The following is a 20,979-nucleotide window of genomic DNA, read 5'->3' on the forward strand; positions in this document are numbered from 1 at the left end:
ATACTTTCTTCCTGAAATAGACAGAACTGTAGGCCGATGTGTCATTTTAGTTAATCAAAACAAGTAGGCAAATTAGTCTCTTTTATTTTTTTAATGAATGTAATTTAACGGTATTTAATTTGCATACAGGAAAGTTCACCCAGAAAAAAAAAAAAGTCTCCATATAATGCACTTTTGTAAACCTCCACAAAGCCCTTCATTAGGAGACCTAATTGATTTTTCCTACCCACTCCTGGGGGGGGAGAAAGCTATCACAGTACCTGCTTATTCACTCAGAGAAGAAATGGGTGTGCCTGATGTTTCAAGCAGAGATTTGGGTTAAAAAGTCCTGTGGCTCCGTTCTTACGGGGAGATCTTGGCCAATGCTTATTTGGAGCATTCAGGAAATCTGTTTTTCTATAAAAAAAAAAAAAAAAATCTGTTTTTCTGAGCAATAGGGGGACATCGCTTGTCTGCTTGGTGTCCTCCCCATGGGCCCAATTTAGTTCAGCTTGCAGCCTTCAGTGGAATTATTTTATTTCTTGCTTATTTAAACCTGCCTTGATCCGAAAGAGGGACTTGGAGGCTTTTTACAGTGACGCATAGGATATACCATATGAAATAAATGAGAAAGTGAGGATTATTGAAATCAGAAAGCCAGGAAAATATGATGAAGCCAGGATGAGAAGTCAGTACAGAAAACACATACCATAAGAGCTCTTGTGGTCGATAGAGTTTGGTCATCCGTTTGGCTCTGGATTGCACAGGGACCAGAGCAGGAAGAGAAAGAGGACAGTGGTAAGATTTATAGTGCCTGGAAGTTGAAGCAAAAAGGGTTGATCTCAAGTCTAGCCTTGCCCCGGTGTTGGAATGTGACATGAGTTTTCCCACGGGCCCTCATCAAGATGGCGCTGTGTGATGTAATGGACTAGCTCCTCAAAACATCTCTTCGAGAAATACGGCTTTTCTCGTGCAAGCCCTTATGTGCCAGCAGATGGCCAAAGGCCGCAGCATGAGTCTGTAAAGCCAGTTCTTCAAGGGGCCTTTCCCTGGACTGACTTTCTTCTTTAGTAATTTGTTTTCTCTCGGAGGCTCTCCAAGCTTTTCTGTCTTTCGCCTCTCACTTCCTCCCAAGCCCTTCCCTGCTGCTCGTCCCCCTACTCTCTGCTAGCGTTTACGAGATTGGAAATTCTTCAACCTGGAGAGTCTCCGAAAACTGCCTTTGCCCTCCCCACTGACTGAAAGAGGCTTGCCGTGGGGCTTGTAGCTCGTTTAAGCAAGTGGGGCATGGTGCCCACGCAGGAGTCATCTACACCCACCAGCACTCATAGCCCTGGGCCTTGCCAGCATGCTCCCTGAATGTCCATTTCACGGGTGACAAAACTGCAGCCCAGCAAGTCCGTCCAGAGAGCTTGCCTGTGGCAAGCAGTTCAACATGGGTGGTAGAGCCAGGGCTAGACCCTTCTTCTCCTACAACTCTTCTCTTTTCACCGTGCTGATTCCATGTACAGTAAGAAGATCGTCGTGTTTGTGGACCTTTTGGTTTTGTTTTGTCTTGAGTCAGTTGACAGTCTCTGCAGAAGCTTTCTTAACTGTGTCCTTCAGACGTGAGCGACATCATCACAAGGAATCAGAAGGCTGGTGTGTTTAAAACTCGGAAAATATCAAGCGGGTAAGATACCCTTCTGCATTAAAACACTCTGGTGTTCTCACTACTAGGGATGATTGTTAAAAATAATACTAGCTAACATTTGCTGAGCATTTACTGTGGGTCAGGCCCTGTTCTAAGCACTTTAAAAGTATCTCATTTAATGTTGAAAAGAACTTGTAATGAGGCAGACGGACATTTTCATTGTCTTCAATTAATAAATGAGGAAAACTGAAGTGTATTGAACCCTGGGTTGGGAATGATTTAAGGGTTGAGAGTGTACAGGATGAGGCTGGGGAGGTCCCTCGTGAGACCTCCTTATGAAGGCTCTGTTACTAGGGGCAGTCTTGCTCCCAGGGACTTTTTCATTGTCCTGACCTGGGGAGAGGATTGCTACTGACATCTGGTAGACAGAGGCCAGGGATGCTGTTAAACATCCTGCAATGCACAAGACGGGCCCCTTTGAGAAACCTCGCTCCATTCATGATCGTAAAACGGGCTAGGTGTCCTTTCCCTTTCAGATTCTATTGATTCCTATTCAAACTTAGAGAAATGCCTCCCCTCAACCAAAACAATAGTGCTTTCTGTGATGCTACATTTCCTTTTGCCCTGATGATAGGAACCAGAAGAGTGAGTAATCATCGTTCAGTACTTTTCCCGTGAAGTGTCTGTATTTGTGCATTTTTCAGGCATAGGTCAAACCCCAGACATTAGAAGAACAGTCTGATTTTTAACTAACTATTTAATTTATTTATTACTCTTAACCTGTCACCCTTTGATATTTTGAGTTTTCTCTGTGTTGAAGATGCTTTCCCACCCAAACTGCTCAGTTTGGGGGTGTGGGAGGGAGATGAATGAATAGCAACAACGCTTAAAACCTACAGTGGTCAACACATTGGGACGAGGCCATGGAATAGCAATAATTATTTTTCTCTCCTGTCAGCTGGTGAAGATAATGGAGTGTCCACGTATGTGTTTTGAAATTTCGCAGTAGAATGTCAGAGTGGGCTGGTGGCACAGGGGACAATGTGCTCTGTGTTCCTCATATAAATAACAAACCCCTTCTGTTTCCCAGAAAGCCTCAGGCAGGTCAGGATAAAGAGCAATCTGTTACCTGTGTATCCTTCATTCTTAGGACAGCCTTCACTCCGCGGTGTAGACTGCCCTACCCTTCTGGGAAGGCCTTCTTTAGGGACGTGATTTGCAACCTGGTCTTTTAGTTATCAATCAAAAGCACATTTTCTATGTTGTCCTCATTTACATTTATTTAATGCTTAAGGTCATTTGTGACCATTTGAGTGTATTTCAGCATATGGAATCAGGGAATAATAGATTTCAGCGTCATGCTGTGAAGTGAGATTGTGTTTTTACAAGACATAATGTTGTTTACTGGGTGTTAATAATCACTAATTAATAAACATATCTACATTTCTAAAATGTGCCATTTTGAGGAATAAAAATGTCAAGTGTTTAACTTATGGAGTGCAACAGAATTTGCTGTCATCTTTTCATAAAATAATTGTTACAGAAAGAAGCAAAATGTCGTTATTCAACACAGGACGTATCCAAAATGGCCTTTGTTTCTATTTACCTGTTATTAAAAATGCGATCTCTAAATATGTTGTTCTGATATGTACCTGGACATATAACATGGCAATAGTCTTATAGGAACCTCCCAAGGTGAGAGATTTGGGTTTTTTGTCTTTATCTTCTATTCATTGTGGTCAGTTTTTTTCTCTTCTGACCTCTGCAGGCATTTTGTCCAAAGTCTACTAAAAACACTTCGCCAGATAACCGGCGGATGAGTCAGACCTTGAAATGCCTTGATCTCATGTTAAGAAGCTACTTGACCACTTAACCTTCCAGAAGCTAAGAGGGAACTGCCAACCAGTGATGTAGTAATCAGCATTTCCCTTCTCTCCACTGCTTTCCCACCCATAACCAGTACAATATGATGAGCACATTAGTTCCATGCGAGAAGAAATAAAAGGAAACTGTTCACAAAAGAGCTAAGATATAGTTCAATGTTCTTTTTTATTGCCTCAATGCCTATGCAGAATTTCTCCTCCAAATTGGAGGTGTGGGATAACAGTAGCGACAGATAACTAAGAAGTATTTACCATAGCTACAAAGCCCACCTGTGAGCCCACTATTTCTGCTATTGAAAAGCACTTCAAAGCTTGACATGAAGTTTGGAACAGCCGAGAGTTGCCTGTGACTTCATTCGCAAAGGAGATGTAACAGCAGAAAGGTGTATCAGGGTATGAGGACACGGGGCCTAGGAAATGGTGTGTTTTTAGAAAGGAGCGGGAAACTGCCCAGAAATGGCAACGGCACCCCAAGCTCCCCTTCCGGCTGCTCCAACAGCATGCTCAGTGACCATCAGCCTCCTCTTGCCTCTCAGCCAGGACAGACGCGGGTGCCTGTGGGGCCCCACATTTAGAGGGCTCTCTTCAGGAGAATGAATTTGATGACATCTTTGGCAAATTTTACAGAAGCATTTGACCATAGTGACACATCACTGGGGCGCCTCATGTGCTTGGAAGGAGCCTGTGCAAGTAAGGGACCCAGATACTTAAGCTCCACCAGCTTCACAACGAACCCACCCCTGCTCTCCTAAACATCACCACCCTTGCCTAGAATAACGCCCTTCCTTTAATAACAGACTTTCTCACTCCCCCTGTTCCATTCTAATCCCAGTCTAATTGTTGCGTAGTGAGACAGACATTATCTGTGGAGGCCCGGGAGCTTTAGCCCCGGTGAAGGAAGATCTAGGGTGCCCATTGATGAAGCGTTATATCCATTTCATCTCACAGATCTTAATACAGTCATTTGATGGTTCACGTGTTTGTCCATCCATGTAGCCATCCACTCATTTAACTGATAGGGCCAAGGTATTCTGCCTTTGAGAATATAAATATGGAGTTAGCGAGAGTAACTTGTGAACAAAGGAAATTGTGCTGCTAAATATAGCCGGAGAGTGGTGGAAAGAGCAAGGATATTTACGGCTTCTCAATTGTTAGGTTTATCTGAAGCTGTCTTCAAAACCTTGACTGTCTCATAAAAAAGCATTTGGAGCTTTTGACGTCTACATATTTCTGGGTGTTCTAGGATTAGTGAATGGCGTCATTCTCTGGTTAATATTAGTTAACAGTTACAGTATTTTTAAAAATCTATTAAATATACCCTGCTGTGATATTAAAAGTAAGTTTCTACCGAAGAAAAGAGTTTATCTTTGTGTGAAAATTGCTGGCGAATTTAGGCCTGTGACTTGTATTATTCTTTGATAAACCATTAATTTTAGTAAACTATGGAACTTATTATAACATTTAAGACTTCTTTATAACCCAAATTTCACCTTTATGTGGGCCCCCAGGACTGGCTATTGGCCCCATTGCCCTACTGCTTTTTAAGATTTATGTCTTTTCTGAGGCTCATTTCCTTTTAAAGGTTAAATCAAGGGTGTGAAAAATGATTCCAAAAGTGTAAATGTCCACCAAGTGGGATCCAGTTGCTGATTTTTCTAGGCCTTCTGCAGCCTGCCCTCACTTCCTTCACTCTCCTCATTCAGTCTAGCTCCCTCTGCTTCCCCAGCATACGCCTTCTCCCTTGCCCCTCTCCAGGGGCCTTCTCCCATGGCCACCCAGGCCTCTGCACTCTCTGGACACATTTGGTCTTTCCCATCACTGGCCTTAACCAGTCCTATTCCCTTCCCCCTCGTCCTTCTAAATTCTTCCTTGTAGGATGGCCTAATTATCATTTATCCTGCCTTAATCTTGTCATCCTTTTAACTTCCATTGGCCTTAGACTGATCCCACAGTTAAAAGTGCCATATTCTCTTATTGCTCAAGGCATGTTGACTTTGTCTTTTGATTCATTTCTTTTTTTAAAAATTTATGTAATTTATTTTTTTAATTTACATCTAAGTTAGCATATAGTGCAAAAATGATTTCAGGAGTAGATTCCTTAATGCCCCTTACCCATTTACCCCATCCCCCCCCCACAACCCCTCCAGTAACCCTGTTTGTTCTCCATATTTAAGAATCTTTTATGTTTTTGTCCCCCTCCCTGTTTTTATATTAATTTTGCTTCCCTTCCCTTGTGTTCATCTGTTTTGTATCTTGAAGTCCTCATATGAGTGAAGTCCTATGATATTTGTCTTTCTCTGACTAATTTCACTTAGCATAATACCCTCTAGTTCCATCCATGGAGTTGCAAATGGCAAGATTTCCTTCTTTTTGATTGCTGAGTAATACTCCATTGTATATATATATACCACATCTTCTTTATCCATTCATCCATCGATGGACATTTGGGCTCTTTCCATACTTTGGCTATTGTTGATAGTGCTGCTATAAACATTGGGGTGCATGTGCCCCTTCGAAACAGCAAACCTGTATCATTCGGATAAATACCTAGTAGTGCAATTACTGGGTCATAGGGTAGTTCTACTTTTAATTTTTTGAGGAACCTCCATACTGTTTTCCAGAGTGGCTGCACCAGTTTGCATTCCCACCAACAGTGCAAAAGAGATCCTCTGTCTCTGCATCCTCGCCAACATCTGTTGTTGCCTGAGTTGTTAATGTTAGCCATTCTGACAGGTGTGAAGTGGTATCTCATTGTGGTTTTGATTTGTATTTCCCTGATGATGAGGGATGTGGAGCATTTTTCCATGTGTCGGTTGGCCATCTGGATGTCTTCTTTGGAGAAGTGTCTATTCATGTCTTTTGCCCATTTCTCCACTGGATTATTTGTTTTTTGGGTGTTGAGTTTGATAAGTTCTTTATAGATTTTGTATACTAACCCTTTATCTGATATGTCATTTGCAAATATCTTCTCCCATTCCTTTGGTTGCCTTTTAGTTTTGCTGAGGTTCATTCATTTCTTGACAAATATTTCTGTCACTTTCTACACACCAAGTACTGTTCTAGGTGCCAGAGATGTAGTGATGAACAAGACTGAGAAAGCCCATGCCTTCTTGGACTTCACACTCTAGCAGGGGAGACGGATAATTTTCTTGAAGGCAAAGATTCTGCTTAATATGTTTTTATATTCCCTGAAGCAATTAGTACGCTTTATCCCCACCATAGAAAAAGGTTTTTAAGATTTGTAGTTGGGGCACATTTTGAAAGACATGAATCCATAAGGCTTATGGAACCAAATAATTTTTAGTAGGAGGAAAGTCAAGCTCTGGAGACTCAGACATCAGTTTATACATCAGATAGCTGACTTTCATTTCAGGATAGGCTTCTTCTCAGGAATGCCTATGCCGTGTCTATAGACAAACTGACATTGTAAGTAGGCATTTATCTGTCCTTTGTCAGGTTGAAGAGGAAGGTTAGAAGAAGGTAACTGAGATAAGGAGGCTGAAGGCTGTCTTTGGGAAATTTTCTGATAAACTATAGCTGTTAGTGAGTTTTGCTAGAATTATGTAACAGAATCTTGAGAACTGCTGACAATTCTAGAGATGCCACAGTCCTGTTTCCTTCCATTGCTATCTTGGATGTGGGGGAAGGAAATTACTACCTGTACTTTCTATTACGAACATTTTTTATTTGCCTGATAAATTTAAAGAAGGATCCATGTCCCCTACTCTTCAGTGTTTTGCCCTGAAGAAACCAGCTCCCACAGGCATATTATCCAGTTTTTGATTATTTTGATAGAGTTCTCCTTTTTGTATTAAAATGAGCCAGATTTTAACAGTTGGGGACATTGTATTTTTTAAGGCATCCTCTTAAACTGCAGTAAATTAAAAATTAAGGCCTCTTATTCTAAAAAAAAAAAACATTATATTAACTCTTTGGACATGCGGTTTCCTACTCCTCACCAAGATCAAAATCTCACTATCCAAATTTGGCCAAGTTCAATATTGATAGCCAGGTGTGCATGTCAGACTACTGCATCCTCTGCAAAAATGCCTTCTAGTTTTAAGAGAAAAATCACTCCTTTATGGAAATGTGTATCACCGAAGTTACATATCAAATAAAAACATCTTCATTTTCTTTATTTTTTAGAAAAAAAATTTTTTTAACATTTTTATTTATTTTTGAGAGTCAGAGCGCGAGTGGGGGAGGAGGAGAGAGAGAAAGAGGGAGACACAGAATCGGAAGCAGGTTCCAGGCTCTGAACTGTCAACACAGAGCCTGATGCGGGGCTGGAACCCACCAGCTGTGAGATCATGACCTGAGCCAAAGTCAGATGCTTAACTGACTGAGCCACCCAGGCGCCTCTCTCTCTCTCTCTCTCTCTCTCTCTCTCTCTTTTTTTTTTTTTTTAGAGAGAGGGAGAGAGCATGTGTAAGTGGGGGAGTGGGCAGAGGGAGAGAGAAAGAATCTTAAGCAGGCTCCGTGCTCAGCACGGAGCCCCACCCGGGGCTCAATCCCACAACCCTGAGATCATGACCTGAGCCGAAATCAGGAGTCAGAAGCTCAACCGACTGAGCCACCCAGGTGCCCGAAACGTCTTCATTTTCAAAGGATTTCTTCACTTTAAAATGGACAAGGGGCAATCTTAAAATATTTTTTTAGAGAATGGCCACATCATAATCCATTGCTAAAAACTAATTGTTTTTTAACTTTAATAATAGTCTGTTTTCAGTATTTTGCCATTACAAACAGTGCTGCAGTGAACACATCTGTACGTACACTGTATATTTGCAAGTATATCTACACAACAGACTTTCAGAAGTGAACTTTGTCTATTCATATGGCTCTACCAAAGGGTAAATTACTACCTCTTAGTAATATATTTTCCTATCTGTTAAGACTAGTCCCTTGTCATTATGCTTTCTTTTTAGAATTTTCTAAAATTATGTTGGTATTTTTATTACACTGGCATTTTCATTGTGATTGAAAGAAATATAATTTACTAAGCCTTGACGTCTTTATGACTGAGTCTTCCTATTCAAGAACAGGACGTTTTCTTTTTATTCAAGTTTTTCCAGATGTTTCACTGGCACTTAAAATCTTTCTTCATGGGGCGCCTGGGTGGCACAGTCGGTTAAGCGTCCGACTTCAGCCGGGTCACGATCTCGCGGTCCTTGAGTTCGAGCCCCGCGTCGGGCTCTGGGCTGATGGCTCAGAGCCTGGAGCCTGTTTCCGATTCTGTGTCTCCCTCTCTCTCTGCCCCTCCCCCGTTCATGCTCTGTCTCTCTCTGTCCCAAAAATAAATTAAAAAAAAAAAATCTTTCTTCATGTCTCTTGTTAAGTTTATTTTTGGAAATTAGTTTTGTTTCTCTAGTAAATGAGCTCTTTTCTTTCATATATTTTCTAACTGGTTGTTATATGTATGTTTATAAAGGAAGCTACAGGGTTTTGTATAGTAAATGTTTAGTCATCTCTATGAGTTATTGTTTCTGAAGTTTGTCAGTTTATTTTCTTGAATTTTCCAAATAAACAATCACATCATCTGCAAACGATGACGATTTTGACTTCTTTCCAATTCTTATACCTCTTCTTTTGTATCCCTTGTCTACTTTTATTGGATAAAAATTTCCAGGATGATATTAAATGATAGGCATTTTTGAATATGACTTTGTTGGGACTCCTCTAATATTTCACCATTAGCTATGCATTAGCTTTTGAGTGGAAATATATATGATATTTTTTATCTTGTTAAGGAAATTGTTATTGGTTCCTAGTTTTCAAGAGATTTTATTATAAATAAATTTGGAACTTCAGCAGGTGCCTTTTTTGCATGAACGGAGCTGAGTAAATTGTTTTTTTTAATTTCACCTGTAATTATGACAAGTCCTATTAACCAGTTTCCTAATATTAAAGCATCTCTGCATTTCTAGTCACTTGGTCATGGAGTCTTAATTTGTCCTTTAACATGCTGCTGTGTTCTAACGTGATATCTGGAATTATTTTTATAACAAGTTTGTTGAGATACAATTCACATGCCATACAATTCACCCACTTAAAGTGTACAACTCAATGGTCTTTAGTATATTCACAGAGTTGTGCAACCATCATGATCAATTTGAGGACATTTTTATGTTCTAAAATATAAAAAGTGATACAAATGTTTTAAATTCTAAATAATAAAGTGACCCATTAGCAGTCACTCCCCATTGCCCCCCCCCCACCCACTTTCTCCGTCCTAGCACTAGGGGACCACTAATCTACTTTCTGTCTCTATGGATTTGCTTATTCTAGACATTTCCCATAAATGGAATCATACGACGTGTGGTCCTTCATGTCTGGTTTCTTTAACCTAACATAATGTTTTGGCGTTCATCCATGTTTTAGCACATACCAGGATGTCATTCATTTTTATGGCTGAATAATACTCCACTCTATGGATAGACCACATTTACTTTATTTTATTTTAATTCCCACATGGATAACATACAATATTGTATTAGTTTCAGGTGTATCGATTCAACAATTCCATACGTTACTCAGTGCTCATAAAGATAAGTGTAGTCTTAATCCCCTTCATCTATTCTACCCGTCCCCCAATCCATCTACCCCCTGGTGACCATCAGTTTGTTCTCTGTAGTTAAGAGTCTGTTTTTTGGTTTGTCTCACTTTTTTCCTCTGTTTTGTTTCTCAAATTCCACATGTGAATGAAATCATATAGCATCTATCTTTCTCTGTCTGGCTTATTGCGCTTAGCATTATACTCCCTATATCCATCCACGTTGTTGCAAATGGCAAGATTTCATTCTGTTCGTAGCTGAATAATATTCAATCGTATATATATACTACATTTTCCTTATTCATTCATCTACTGATGGACACTTAGGCTGCTTCCATAATTTGACTATTATGAATAATGCTGCAGTAAATATAGGGGTGCGTATATCCCTTAAATTAGTGTTTTCATATTTTTTTAATAATTTTTTAAATGTTTACTCATTTTTGAGACAGAGACAGAGCGTGAACAGGGGATGGGCAGAGAGAGAGGGAGACACAGAATCGGAAACAGGCTCCAGGCTCTGAGCTGTCAGCACAGAGCCCGAGCGGGGTTCAAACCCACGAACCGTGAGATCATGACCTGACCCAAAGTCCGACGCCTAACTGACTGAGCCACCCAGGCGCCCCAGTGTTTTCATATTCTTTGGACAAATACCCAGGAGTGCAATTACTGGATCATAGGTAGTTCTGTTTGAAATTTTTGAGGAACCTCCATACCGTCTTCCACAGTGGCTGCACCAGTTTGCATTCCCGCCAATAGTGCATGAGGGTTCCTTTGCTTCACATCCTTGCTCACACTTGTTGTTTCTTGGTTTTGATTTGAGCCATTCTGACAGGTGAGAGGTGATATATCATTGTGGTTTCAATTTGCATTTCCCTGATGATGAGTGATGTTGAGCATCTTTTCATGTGTCTGTTGTCCATTTGTAGGTCCTTTTTGGAGACATGTCTATTCATGTCGTCTGCCCATTTTTTAATTGGATTATTTGGGGTTTTTTGGTGTTGAGTTGTATAAATTCGTTATACATACTGGATACTGACCCTTTATCGGATATGTCATTTGCAATTATCTCCTTCCATTCAGTAGGTTATCTTTTAGTTTTGTGGGTTGTTTCTCAATGTCAGAGAAGTTACTGCCTGTGCTCTCTTCCAGGATTTTTATGGTTTCAGATCTCACATTTAGGTCTTTAATCCATTTTGAGTTTACTTTTGTGTATGATATAAGAAAGTGGCCCAGTTTCTTTCTGTTGCATGTAGCTGTTCAGTTTTCCCAGCACCATTTGTTGAAGAGACTTTTTTCCCATTGCATATTCTTACCTCCTTTGTCAAAGACTAATTGACCATATAATTGTGGGGTTATTTCTGGGCTTTCTTTTCTGTTCTATTGATCTATATGTCTGTTTTTGTGCCGGTACGATACTATTTTGATTACTACAGCTTTGTAATATAGCTTGAAGTGTAGAATTGTGATACTCCCAGGTCTGTTTTTCTTTTTCAAGATTGCTTTGGCTATTCGGGGTCTTTGTGGTCCCATACAAATTTCAGGATCGTTTGTTCCAGTTCTGTGAAAAATGCTGCTGGTATTTAGATAGGAATTGCATTAAGTGTGTAGTTTGCTTTGGGTAGTGTGAACATTTTAACAATATTGGTTCTTCCAATCCATGAGCATGGAAATGTCTTTCCATTTATTTGTGTCGTCTTCAATTTCTTTCATCAGTGTTTTATAGTTTTCAAAATATAGGTCTTTCACCTCCTTGGTTAAGTTTATTCCTAGGTATTTTATTATTTTTGGTGCAGTTGTAAATGGGATTGTTGTCTTAGTTTTTCTTTGTACTACTTCATTTTTAGTGTACAGAAATGCCACAAACTTCTGTACGTTGATTTTGTATCCTACAGACTTATTGAATTCATTCATCAGTTCTAATAGTTTTTTGGTGGATGGATAGACTACATTTTATTTATCCACTCACCATAGACATTTGGGTGGTTGCCATTTTGGGGCTATTATGAATAGTGCTGCTATGAACATTTGTGTACAAGTTCTTGTAACAAATTTCATTTCCCTTGGGTGTATATAATCATATACTAACTCTATGTTTAACCTTTTGAGGAACTGCCAGACTGTTTTCTAAGTTGGCTGGACCATCTTATATTCCCACCAGCAGTGTATATGTTATCCGGGCTTTTTGCACTGATATTCATCAGTAGAAATGGTCCACAATTTTATTGCACAGTCTTTATTAGATTTTAATATCACTGGTATGATGGCTTCTTAAAAGAATTTGGAAGCTTTTCTTATCTTTTGAACCACCTAATCTGGGTCACCCTAAGTTGCTACCATAATGCTAGATCAAAGCAATTTTTACCCCATTATTTTGGAAGCTATGACTTGAAGTTGGCAACAAATAGTGAAATTCTTATATTAAAATTGCATTATGCTTGAAAGTTCATAAGTTTGAAAAAGAAAAAAGAAATGAAAACATGAAAAAACAATAATCAATTTGTGATTTCACATCTAATGGCACATAATTGTAATTTGATATGAAATAAGAGCTAATTCTAATTTTTTATCATCACTTTGTTTTGCTCTTATGTAAGTTAATCAGCTGTCATCATTATGGATTCAGAGATACTTGAAATGGGAAATATAATTAGTAAAATAATTAGTACCTTTCATTCCAAGATTTCAAAACCCTTTACCAGTCCTCCTTAACCAGTGTGGAATATACTGGTCAACAACTTAGGAAGTCCAAATGTTAAGTAAATCTGTCTTCCTTTTGGACTCTGAAGTAAGTTTATTTCAGCTGAATTACAGACAAAAACACAGATCCAGAGAGTGGGGTCAGTTTTAAAGCCAGTCCAGAAATATACAACAAGCTAGAGCCATAGCTCTCAAACTTTAGTATCAGAATCATTTGTAGAACTTGTGACACAGAGATTGTTGGGCCTTATCCCCTGAGAGACTGAGGTGGGGGCCTAAGAGCTTGCATTTTGAGCAGGTTCCCAGGTAACCCTGCTGCTGCTGGTCTGGAGACCTCACTTGAGAACCACTGAACTTGCGGTCTCTCTGAGCGTTTCTCATTAAATTCTATAGTGTTTCATTGCTTTAAAGTTGTCCCAATTTTCATTCATTAAAACCAGCTCCATCCACCTTACTCCCATGTTTATTTTATAGATATCATGTATTTACAAAGAAAGTACAAGATCTGACATCCTGGCAACTCTTAATTGTCTGTAATTAATCAATCTTGTAGATCCTCTAAAGTAAAATTTTCATTGAGACCTCATTTTACTTCCCTTTCACCTTTCTCCGAGCCTTCTTTCTTAGTCTGGAAATGTGAATTCGTTCACTTCGGGATAAAAATCAAAAAGTTGGTCGGGTCATCTGTTTCAAGGAATTTATATAAATAAAATCCTGTTTTGGTTAATCTGTGATGTTGCTTCCTTCCCTTAGTGATCCAGGGGGGAGTGGGGTTTATTGTTGTTGTTTTCTTTTGTCTTAATCGAAGTATAGTTGACACACAATGTTATGTTAGTTTCAGATGTACAGCATAGTGATTCCGCAAGTCTCTACATTATGCTATACTCACCACGAACGTAGCTACCCTCTGTCACCACACACTATTACAACACCGTTGACTATATTCCCTATGCTGTACCTTTTATCCCATGATTTGTTCATTCCACAGCTGGAAGCCTGTATCCCACTTCCTTCACCCATTTTGCCCATCCCTTCACCTTTTTCCACTCTGGCAACCATGTTTGTTGTCCGCATTTATGGGTCTATTTCTGCTTTTTGTCTGTTTATTCATTTGCTTTGTCATTTAGATTCTACATGTAAGTGAAATCATATGGTCTTTGTCTGCCTTATTTCACTAAGCATAATACCCTATGGATCCATCCATGTTATCCCAAATGGCAAGACACCATTCTTTTTTATGGCTGAGTAATATTCCATTGCACACATATATACCACATCTTCTTTATCCATTCTTCTATTGAGGAACACTTGGGTTGCTTCCATATCTTGGCCATTGTAAATAATGCTGCAATAAACATAAGAGTGCAGATATCTTTTCAAATTAGTGTTTTTGTTTTCTTTGAGTAAATACCCAGTAGTGGAATTATTGGATCGTAGGATATTTCTATTGTTAATTTTCTGAGGAACCTTCCTACTGTTTTCCAAATTGGCTGCATCAATTTCCATTCCCACCAACAGTGCACGTGGGTTTCTCTTTCTCTACATTCTTGCCAGCACTTGTTATTTCTTGTCTTTTTGATTCTAGCATTCTGACAGGTGTGAGGTGATATCTCATTGTGGCTTTGATTTGCGTTTCCCTGATGATTAGTGATGTCGAGCATCTTTTCATGTGTCCGGTGGACATCTGTATGTCTTCTTGGGACAGGTCCTCTGCCCATTTTTCCATGGGATCATTATTATTGTGGTGATGGTGATGATGATGATGTTGTGTTGAGTTATGTAAGTTCTTTATATAGTGTGGAGTGCTCTTAATTCTGTTTTTAGGGCCACTATTACTTCTCCGGAACGGCACCCTTTTTAAAATCACTCTTTTGAAAATAAAGACATTTGACACGTGGAACTAAAAGTCTAGACCTTTGGCTAAAGAGTATTCTAAATGCATATCTATACTGGTAAAGATCTTCTGGAACAGGTTTCTCAAAATGATGCATGACCCATTTTCATAGGAATTACCTTGTGGTGCTTATTTTAAAAACAAAAGTTCCTTACTGAACTGGACTCCCCAGGGTTGTGGTTCATGAATCTCACATTTTAACAATCTCCCACGGTGATTGTAATGTATTTGGATCACAGATCACACTTTGATCAACTTGTTTTATCCCTACATTGCTGTTCAGTTTAGCATACCAACTGAAAGCACAAAGGCGAACCTATTGGATATCCCGCTATTTGTCCTTAGGAGAGGTGTTTTGTTTTGTTTTGTTTTGTTTTTACCTTCCATGTGAGGGCTTTATTCCTCATGTTGGACTCTGGATTTCTATGGTGGCATCTTCGTGACGATGTAAATGGCAGTGGGAGGGGGAAAGTTGTACAGAGAAGGGAGAGTTCTGATTAGTTTCTTGTCTGCATCACAGCCTTTCGTTACTGGGATCCAACAAGAAGCACACATCAGAGGTGGAAGAGTCCTTTGAGATAATCCACCAGCTGTTCTCAACCAGAGGTGGACTGTGTGCCCACCTCTGCACCTGTTTGTAATTATGTGGGGTATTTCTGTTTGGTTGTCACAATGACTAAGAGTTGTTACTAGAACCGGAGGGAGCAGAGAGAGTGAACATCCTACAGTACCAGGGACTACAGTTCAGCGTTGTCCTGTCCCAAATGCCAATACTACCCCAGTTGAGAAACACTAATCCTATACTAGTTGAGAAAAATGGAGATCCAGAAATTAACCTTGGATCACTTTTATAGCATTGCTTATTTTCTGGACTTTTTTTTTTTTTTTTTGAATTGCTATATCTGTCTTACATACACTCTTCTTTAATTAAGTTTGTTAGTGTATAACATTTTTACCTAAAATGTTTCACTAAATTAGCTGCTCTTCTAGTTCAACTTGTGTCATTCAGTTCAAGGTAATAAAATGTAATTTAGAGTCTGCTCCGTGTAAAAGCACTATGGTGAGCCCTTTAGGGGTTACCATGAGTAACCCCTAAATATGAGTAAGGTGAGGTTTCAAGATACCCACATGAGACATAAGATACTTGCCCAACTACCAAAACACAAGACTGAGTCTGCTCTAGCTGGGTTACTCGTGTTTTGTAAGTAGAAAAAGAAGATCAGCCAATCCAAGGAAGAGGGATCTGAGAAAGGGTCATGAAGGAGGTGGCCCTTGAAAGGCAAGAGAAGAAAAGCAGTTGAAGAGTGCATTCTAGATATGATAAGCAGGGAGGAAGTCATCAAAGGCATAGAGGTAGAAAAGATGTGTCCAGGCAAATTTAGTTCTTTGGTGTGATGAATGGTGGCAGGCTAGAGGCCGATGACCAGTTAGAAAGTCATTGCATTGAGGTGAAGGTTGAAGGTGAATGATAGAGCACGTAAAGGGACTTCTGAGGGATCAGGCAAAGTTCCATTTCTTGATCTGGGTGGTGGTCCCGAGTTTTTTAGCCTCATAACTAATTAAGATGCATATTTGCTTCACATAGTTTTCTGTTTCACTGTTTTGTTCTATAGTAAAAAGGGTTGGTTTTTGTTGTTGTTTGGTTCTTGTTTTGTGTTGTTTTTTGGTTTTGTTTTTGTTTTGCTTGTTTCAAAGCCATCTCAGTGGTTCCAGAGAAAGGGAAAGAAGTAATCAGGCCTGAATAAGAGTGCAACCTGGTAAGCAAATGTGGAGGCCATTCCAGAGAATTGACTGTATGTGGGCACTAAAGAAAATAGGTGGAGTGAGAGAGCAGTTTGGGACATGATGCATTCATGTGGTCATAGAACATAAATGTGTGTTCTGTATGTGACAATACCTAGCAAGCGGTTAAGTAGGAGAGTTCAAATCTCAGGAAATGTCCCAGAAGATTTGGAGATCAACATGAAGAGATAAGAGCGGAACTATGGAAACTGGAAGGTAGGAGAAGATGGCCAATGACAGAATCTTGGAAAATGGCTGTTCTGGAGGCAGAGTAATAGGAGTCAGTCGGGGACACAGAGAAGGAGCTGGAGATAGGAAGGCTGATGCAGGGTGGTATGGCGTAAAACTGCTCCTTGACGGGAGCAGGGTGAGTTGCTGCAGATCGCTGAAGGTCTGGCAAATTGCAGAGCAGCGCTGGTGTCTGCTGGGGGAGAGGTCATATTGCAAGGGCAGGGGAATCAAGGGGAGTAGACTCCTCCTGCCAAACTGTTGATGGCAAAGGGAAAGAGACAAGTAGTATGTATGTCAAGGAGAAGCAGAGTTGAGGACAGCCAAGGAAGAAGAAATAAGTAATATATGAAGTGAGGCGGGGCGGGGGGGTGGATTTGACAGAGCAAGGATGCAAAGCGGTGCTTCTCAAAGTATGGTCCCCAGAGCAGCAGCAGCAGCACCAGCACCATGTGGAAATTTGTTAGAAATGTGGATTTGCTGCCACCACCCCCAGACCTACTGAATCGGAAACTCTGAGACTGAAGCCCAGCAATCTGTATTTTAACAAACTTTCTGAGCATTCTGATGCGTGCTCAAGTTTGAAAAGCACCGAGCTAGAGGAAAGAGGGAGTGGCTTGACCCTGCGCATAGGTGGAAAGGACGGACTTTGAAAGGAAGGACTACTTCCTTTTAGATAAGAGGCAAAGAGAAAAGATGAAGAAGAGGGGAAAGATACCAGAGAGCCCCAGGCTTGAGATAAGGTCATCTTCGAGAACAAAGACCTAGGATGTTGGGGAGCTAAAAACACAGATGTGTACATCCAGCCTCCAAACCCTTGCCTTACACTTTGTCTAAGATATAATTCCTCTTTCTCTTTCCTGTCCAAAACCTGACTTTAACATCACATTCCACCTTCTACCTTCTTTAGCCTACTTTCCCCAACATGGCCTTCTGTAATTCTTTTGTTTCATTTCCAGATAAGACTATATGTTTCCTTTGTTCTAATTTTGTTACTTAGAAACAGGTCCTCCCTGTCCTACCGTTCACAGCCTCCAGACAAGTGCTGAATAACCCTGTGGATGGACCGGCGCACAAGTTAGGAAATCAACAGATTGGTGTCCCTCCTCATTCTCGGTTTCTGCTCTAGATTTGGATTCCTTCCTCCGAGTGTCTAAGGCACCATTAGAGAAGCTTCTAGCATATGGCATTTTGAAACTCTATAAAAGATCGGGAGAAATGGAGGGCCAAGTGATAGGGAATGGTTTGAAAGAAGAGAAATGATTCCCCAGTGTAGGTTAATACTATAAATGACTTGAATGGACCCTCCATAAGGGGGAGCTAAGCCCAGACAGTCTTTGAGAAGTAAGATGTAAGAAACCGTGGAAGGGTTCCTGGAGTCTGTTGCAAGGAAGAATGGGTGTAATATCCATGTGAAGAAAACCACTGCCTTCCCCACTGCTGGTAGGACAGCTTGTGTTTTGTTTTGTTTTGTTTAATAAGTCTAAGTTCATTACATTTGGCAAACATCATCAAGAATTGTATCAGTATGGGGCGCCTGGGTGGCTCAGTCGGTTAAGCGTCCGACTTCAGCTCAGGTCATGATCTCACGGTTCGTGAGTTCGAGCCCCGCATTGGGCTCTGGGCTGACAGCTCGGAGCCTGGAGCCTGCTTCGGATTCTGTGTCTCCCTCTCTCTCTGCCCCTCCCCCGCTCATGCTCTGTCTCTCTCCTTCAAAAATAAATAAAAACATTAAAAAAAAATTTTTTTTAAGAATTATATCAGTACACTATTGCAAACACACAAGGGACAACAGTTTTAACAGCAGAATTAAAAACTGTGACTCGCTCCTCAACAAGGAATCTACAAATATAACGGTAAACAAATATTAACTGTGCGAATGTGAGAAAAGAAATACCTTAAATCTGTAGAGGGAAGGTTATCTGTGAACACCAGAATGAAATACAAATGAGATTAAGCATGTTTGACATTAGGTTTTATTATAAACTTAAAGCAGACTTTCTGTTTGAGAAATTTTTTTTCTTTTTTTTTTTTAGTGTGAGTTTTAAATCACAAGGTAGGAGTCCTATCAGAAATTGACTTGGCTTTGCATTTCAGGTTGAAACTCCAAAGTCAAAGCCAGAATGAAAAAAAAAAAAAATGTAAGTTAGTGCAAGAGTAAGGGAAGGGAAACTGATATTGAGCACCGATAATACCTCTTTCATATATTCTAGCTCATTCGATTCTTTATTGCTGTTCAAGGCAGCTAACGTCTGTTACAGATGAGGGCCATGATACTCTGCATCTCTCAGCCCCACTGGCCTGTGAGTGGCAGAGCTGGTATTTGAACTCAGAGCTTCCTAGCTACAAGCCCAGCATTCTTTCTGCTGTGCTGTACCTGTTAAACTTACTGGGTTTGATATGCCTATAGGTATTCAGATTTTTCTAAAGCATGGGGAGTTCTGTAATGATGATTGGCTTTATATTTCTATCTCTAAAGTTGTACTCTGCTTCGTAATGAATTTCAAACAAATAAGATTTTGACATTGTGGTCAAATAAAATGGTGACAACATAAATTTTTCTTCAGTGTCGGTGTAATTCTAGGTAACACGTTGGCATGATTTGGGGATTTGGAAGAACCATCTTTTACTTGTCTTTGCATCTGAATGTTATGCCTTAGATTGTGTAAAGTCCATATAGGTCCAGTGGCTAGTAGTATTTATGTATACACCCTGCTGTCTCAAAAAGCATTTCCCTTTTAGCTTTTCCTTAATAGTTGTATTGAGGTAAATTGGCATCCAGTAAACTGTATGTACAATTTTGTAAGTTTTGAAATTTGTGTATACCCTTGAAGCCATCACCACAATCCAAATACTGAAAATATCTCTCACCCCCAAAAGTTTTCTCTTGCCCTTTAACAATCCCTCCTTTTTGCTTCTTGAAGGTTCCTCCCTCCCCAGAAAACCACTGCTTTGTTTTCCCTCCCCTTATATAAGTTTATATTTTCTAGAGATTTAAATAATGGAATCATTCAGTACGTGCTTTTTTTTTTAGAAAGTCAGTGTTCTTTCAGTCAGTAAGAATATTTTGAGATTCATCTGTGTTGTTGCATGGATCAATAGTTCTTTCCTTTTGGGGCGCCTGGGTGGCTCAGTCGATTGAGCATCCGACTTCGGCTCAGGTCACAATCTCGCGGTCCGTGAGTTCGAGCCCCGCGTCAGTCTCTGGGCTGATGGCTCGGAGCCTGGAGCCTGCTTTGGATTCTGTGTCTCCCTCTGTCTCTGCCCCTCCCCCGTTCATGCTCTGTCTCTCTCTGTCTCAAAAATAAATAAATGTTAAAAAAAATTTTTAAAAAAATAGTTCTTTCCTTTTTATTCTTGAGTAGTGTGCCATTATGTGGATACACCACAATTTATTTCTGTTTTCACTCATCGATAAACTTTTCAGCTGTTGCCACTTTGGGGCTGTTACGAATGAAACTCTTAGGAATATTTATGTACACATATGGATATGTGGATATATTCTTTGTATGGGTATGTGCCTTCACTTCTCTAGTGTAAACCACTTACGAGTGGAACAGCTAAATCATATAGAGACACATATGTAATGTTTTAAGGAACCCAACAAACTTTTCCAAACTGGTTCTACTATTTTATATTCCCATCAGTGCTGTAAGAGAGTTCTGTTTTGTCCGCAGCCTCTTCAACACGCGATATGGTCAGTCTTTTAAATTACAGCCTTTCTAGGGCACCTGGGTAGCTCAGTCAGTTCAGCGTCCTACTTTGGCTCAGGTCATGATCTCGTGGTTTGCGAGTTCGAGTCCTGTGTTGGGTTCTGTGCTGACAGCTCAGAGCCTGGAACCTGCTTCGGATTCTGTGTCTCCCTTTTTCTCTGCCCCTCGCCTGCTAACACTGTCTCTCTCTCTCTCTCTCTCTCTCTCTCTCTCTCTCTCTCTCTCTGTCTCTCTTTCTCTCTCTCTCTCTCAAAAATAAATAAACATTAAAAATATTTTTTAAATTATAGCCTTTCTAATAGGTGTATAGTACTATCCCATTAGGGGTTTAATTTGAATTTCCCTAATTACTAATGATGTTGGGTATCTTTCCATGTGCTTATTTGCCACTTACATATCTTTGGAAAAGCATCTGCTCAAATGCTTTACCTACTTTTATGGGGGAGGGGGTTGCTTGTTTTCTTATTAACATACTCTGAGAGTTCATTACATATTTTTTATATGTTTATATGTAAGCTTACATGATACAACCTTTTATCAGATATATGATTTGCAAATATTTCCACCCAGCCTGTGGCTTCTCTTTCCATTCACCTCATAGCATCTTTCAAACT

General features: G+C 40.0%; 1 protein-coding gene across 1 annotated transcript in view; it reads left to right on the forward strand.

The window, feature by feature from the left end:
* CAMKMT (calmodulin-lysine N-methyltransferase) overlaps nucleotides 1–20,979 on the forward strand; it is a 415,987-nt gene that overhangs the window by 360,555 nt on the left and 34,453 nt on the right. Inside the window, exon 7 of the mRNA XM_043603296.1 lies at nucleotides 1,585–1,651. Coding sequence (XP_043459231.1) covers nucleotides 1,585–1,651 — 67 coding nt within the window. The remainder of the gene's footprint in view (nucleotides 1–1,584; nucleotides 1,652–20,979) is intronic.

The sequence above is a fragment of the Prionailurus bengalensis genome, chromosome A3, assembly GCF_016509475.1.
Source record: "Prionailurus bengalensis isolate Pbe53 chromosome A3, Fcat_Pben_1.1_paternal_pri, whole genome shotgun sequence".
Classification (NCBI taxonomy): Eukaryota; Metazoa; Chordata; class Mammalia; order Carnivora; family Felidae; genus Prionailurus; species Prionailurus bengalensis.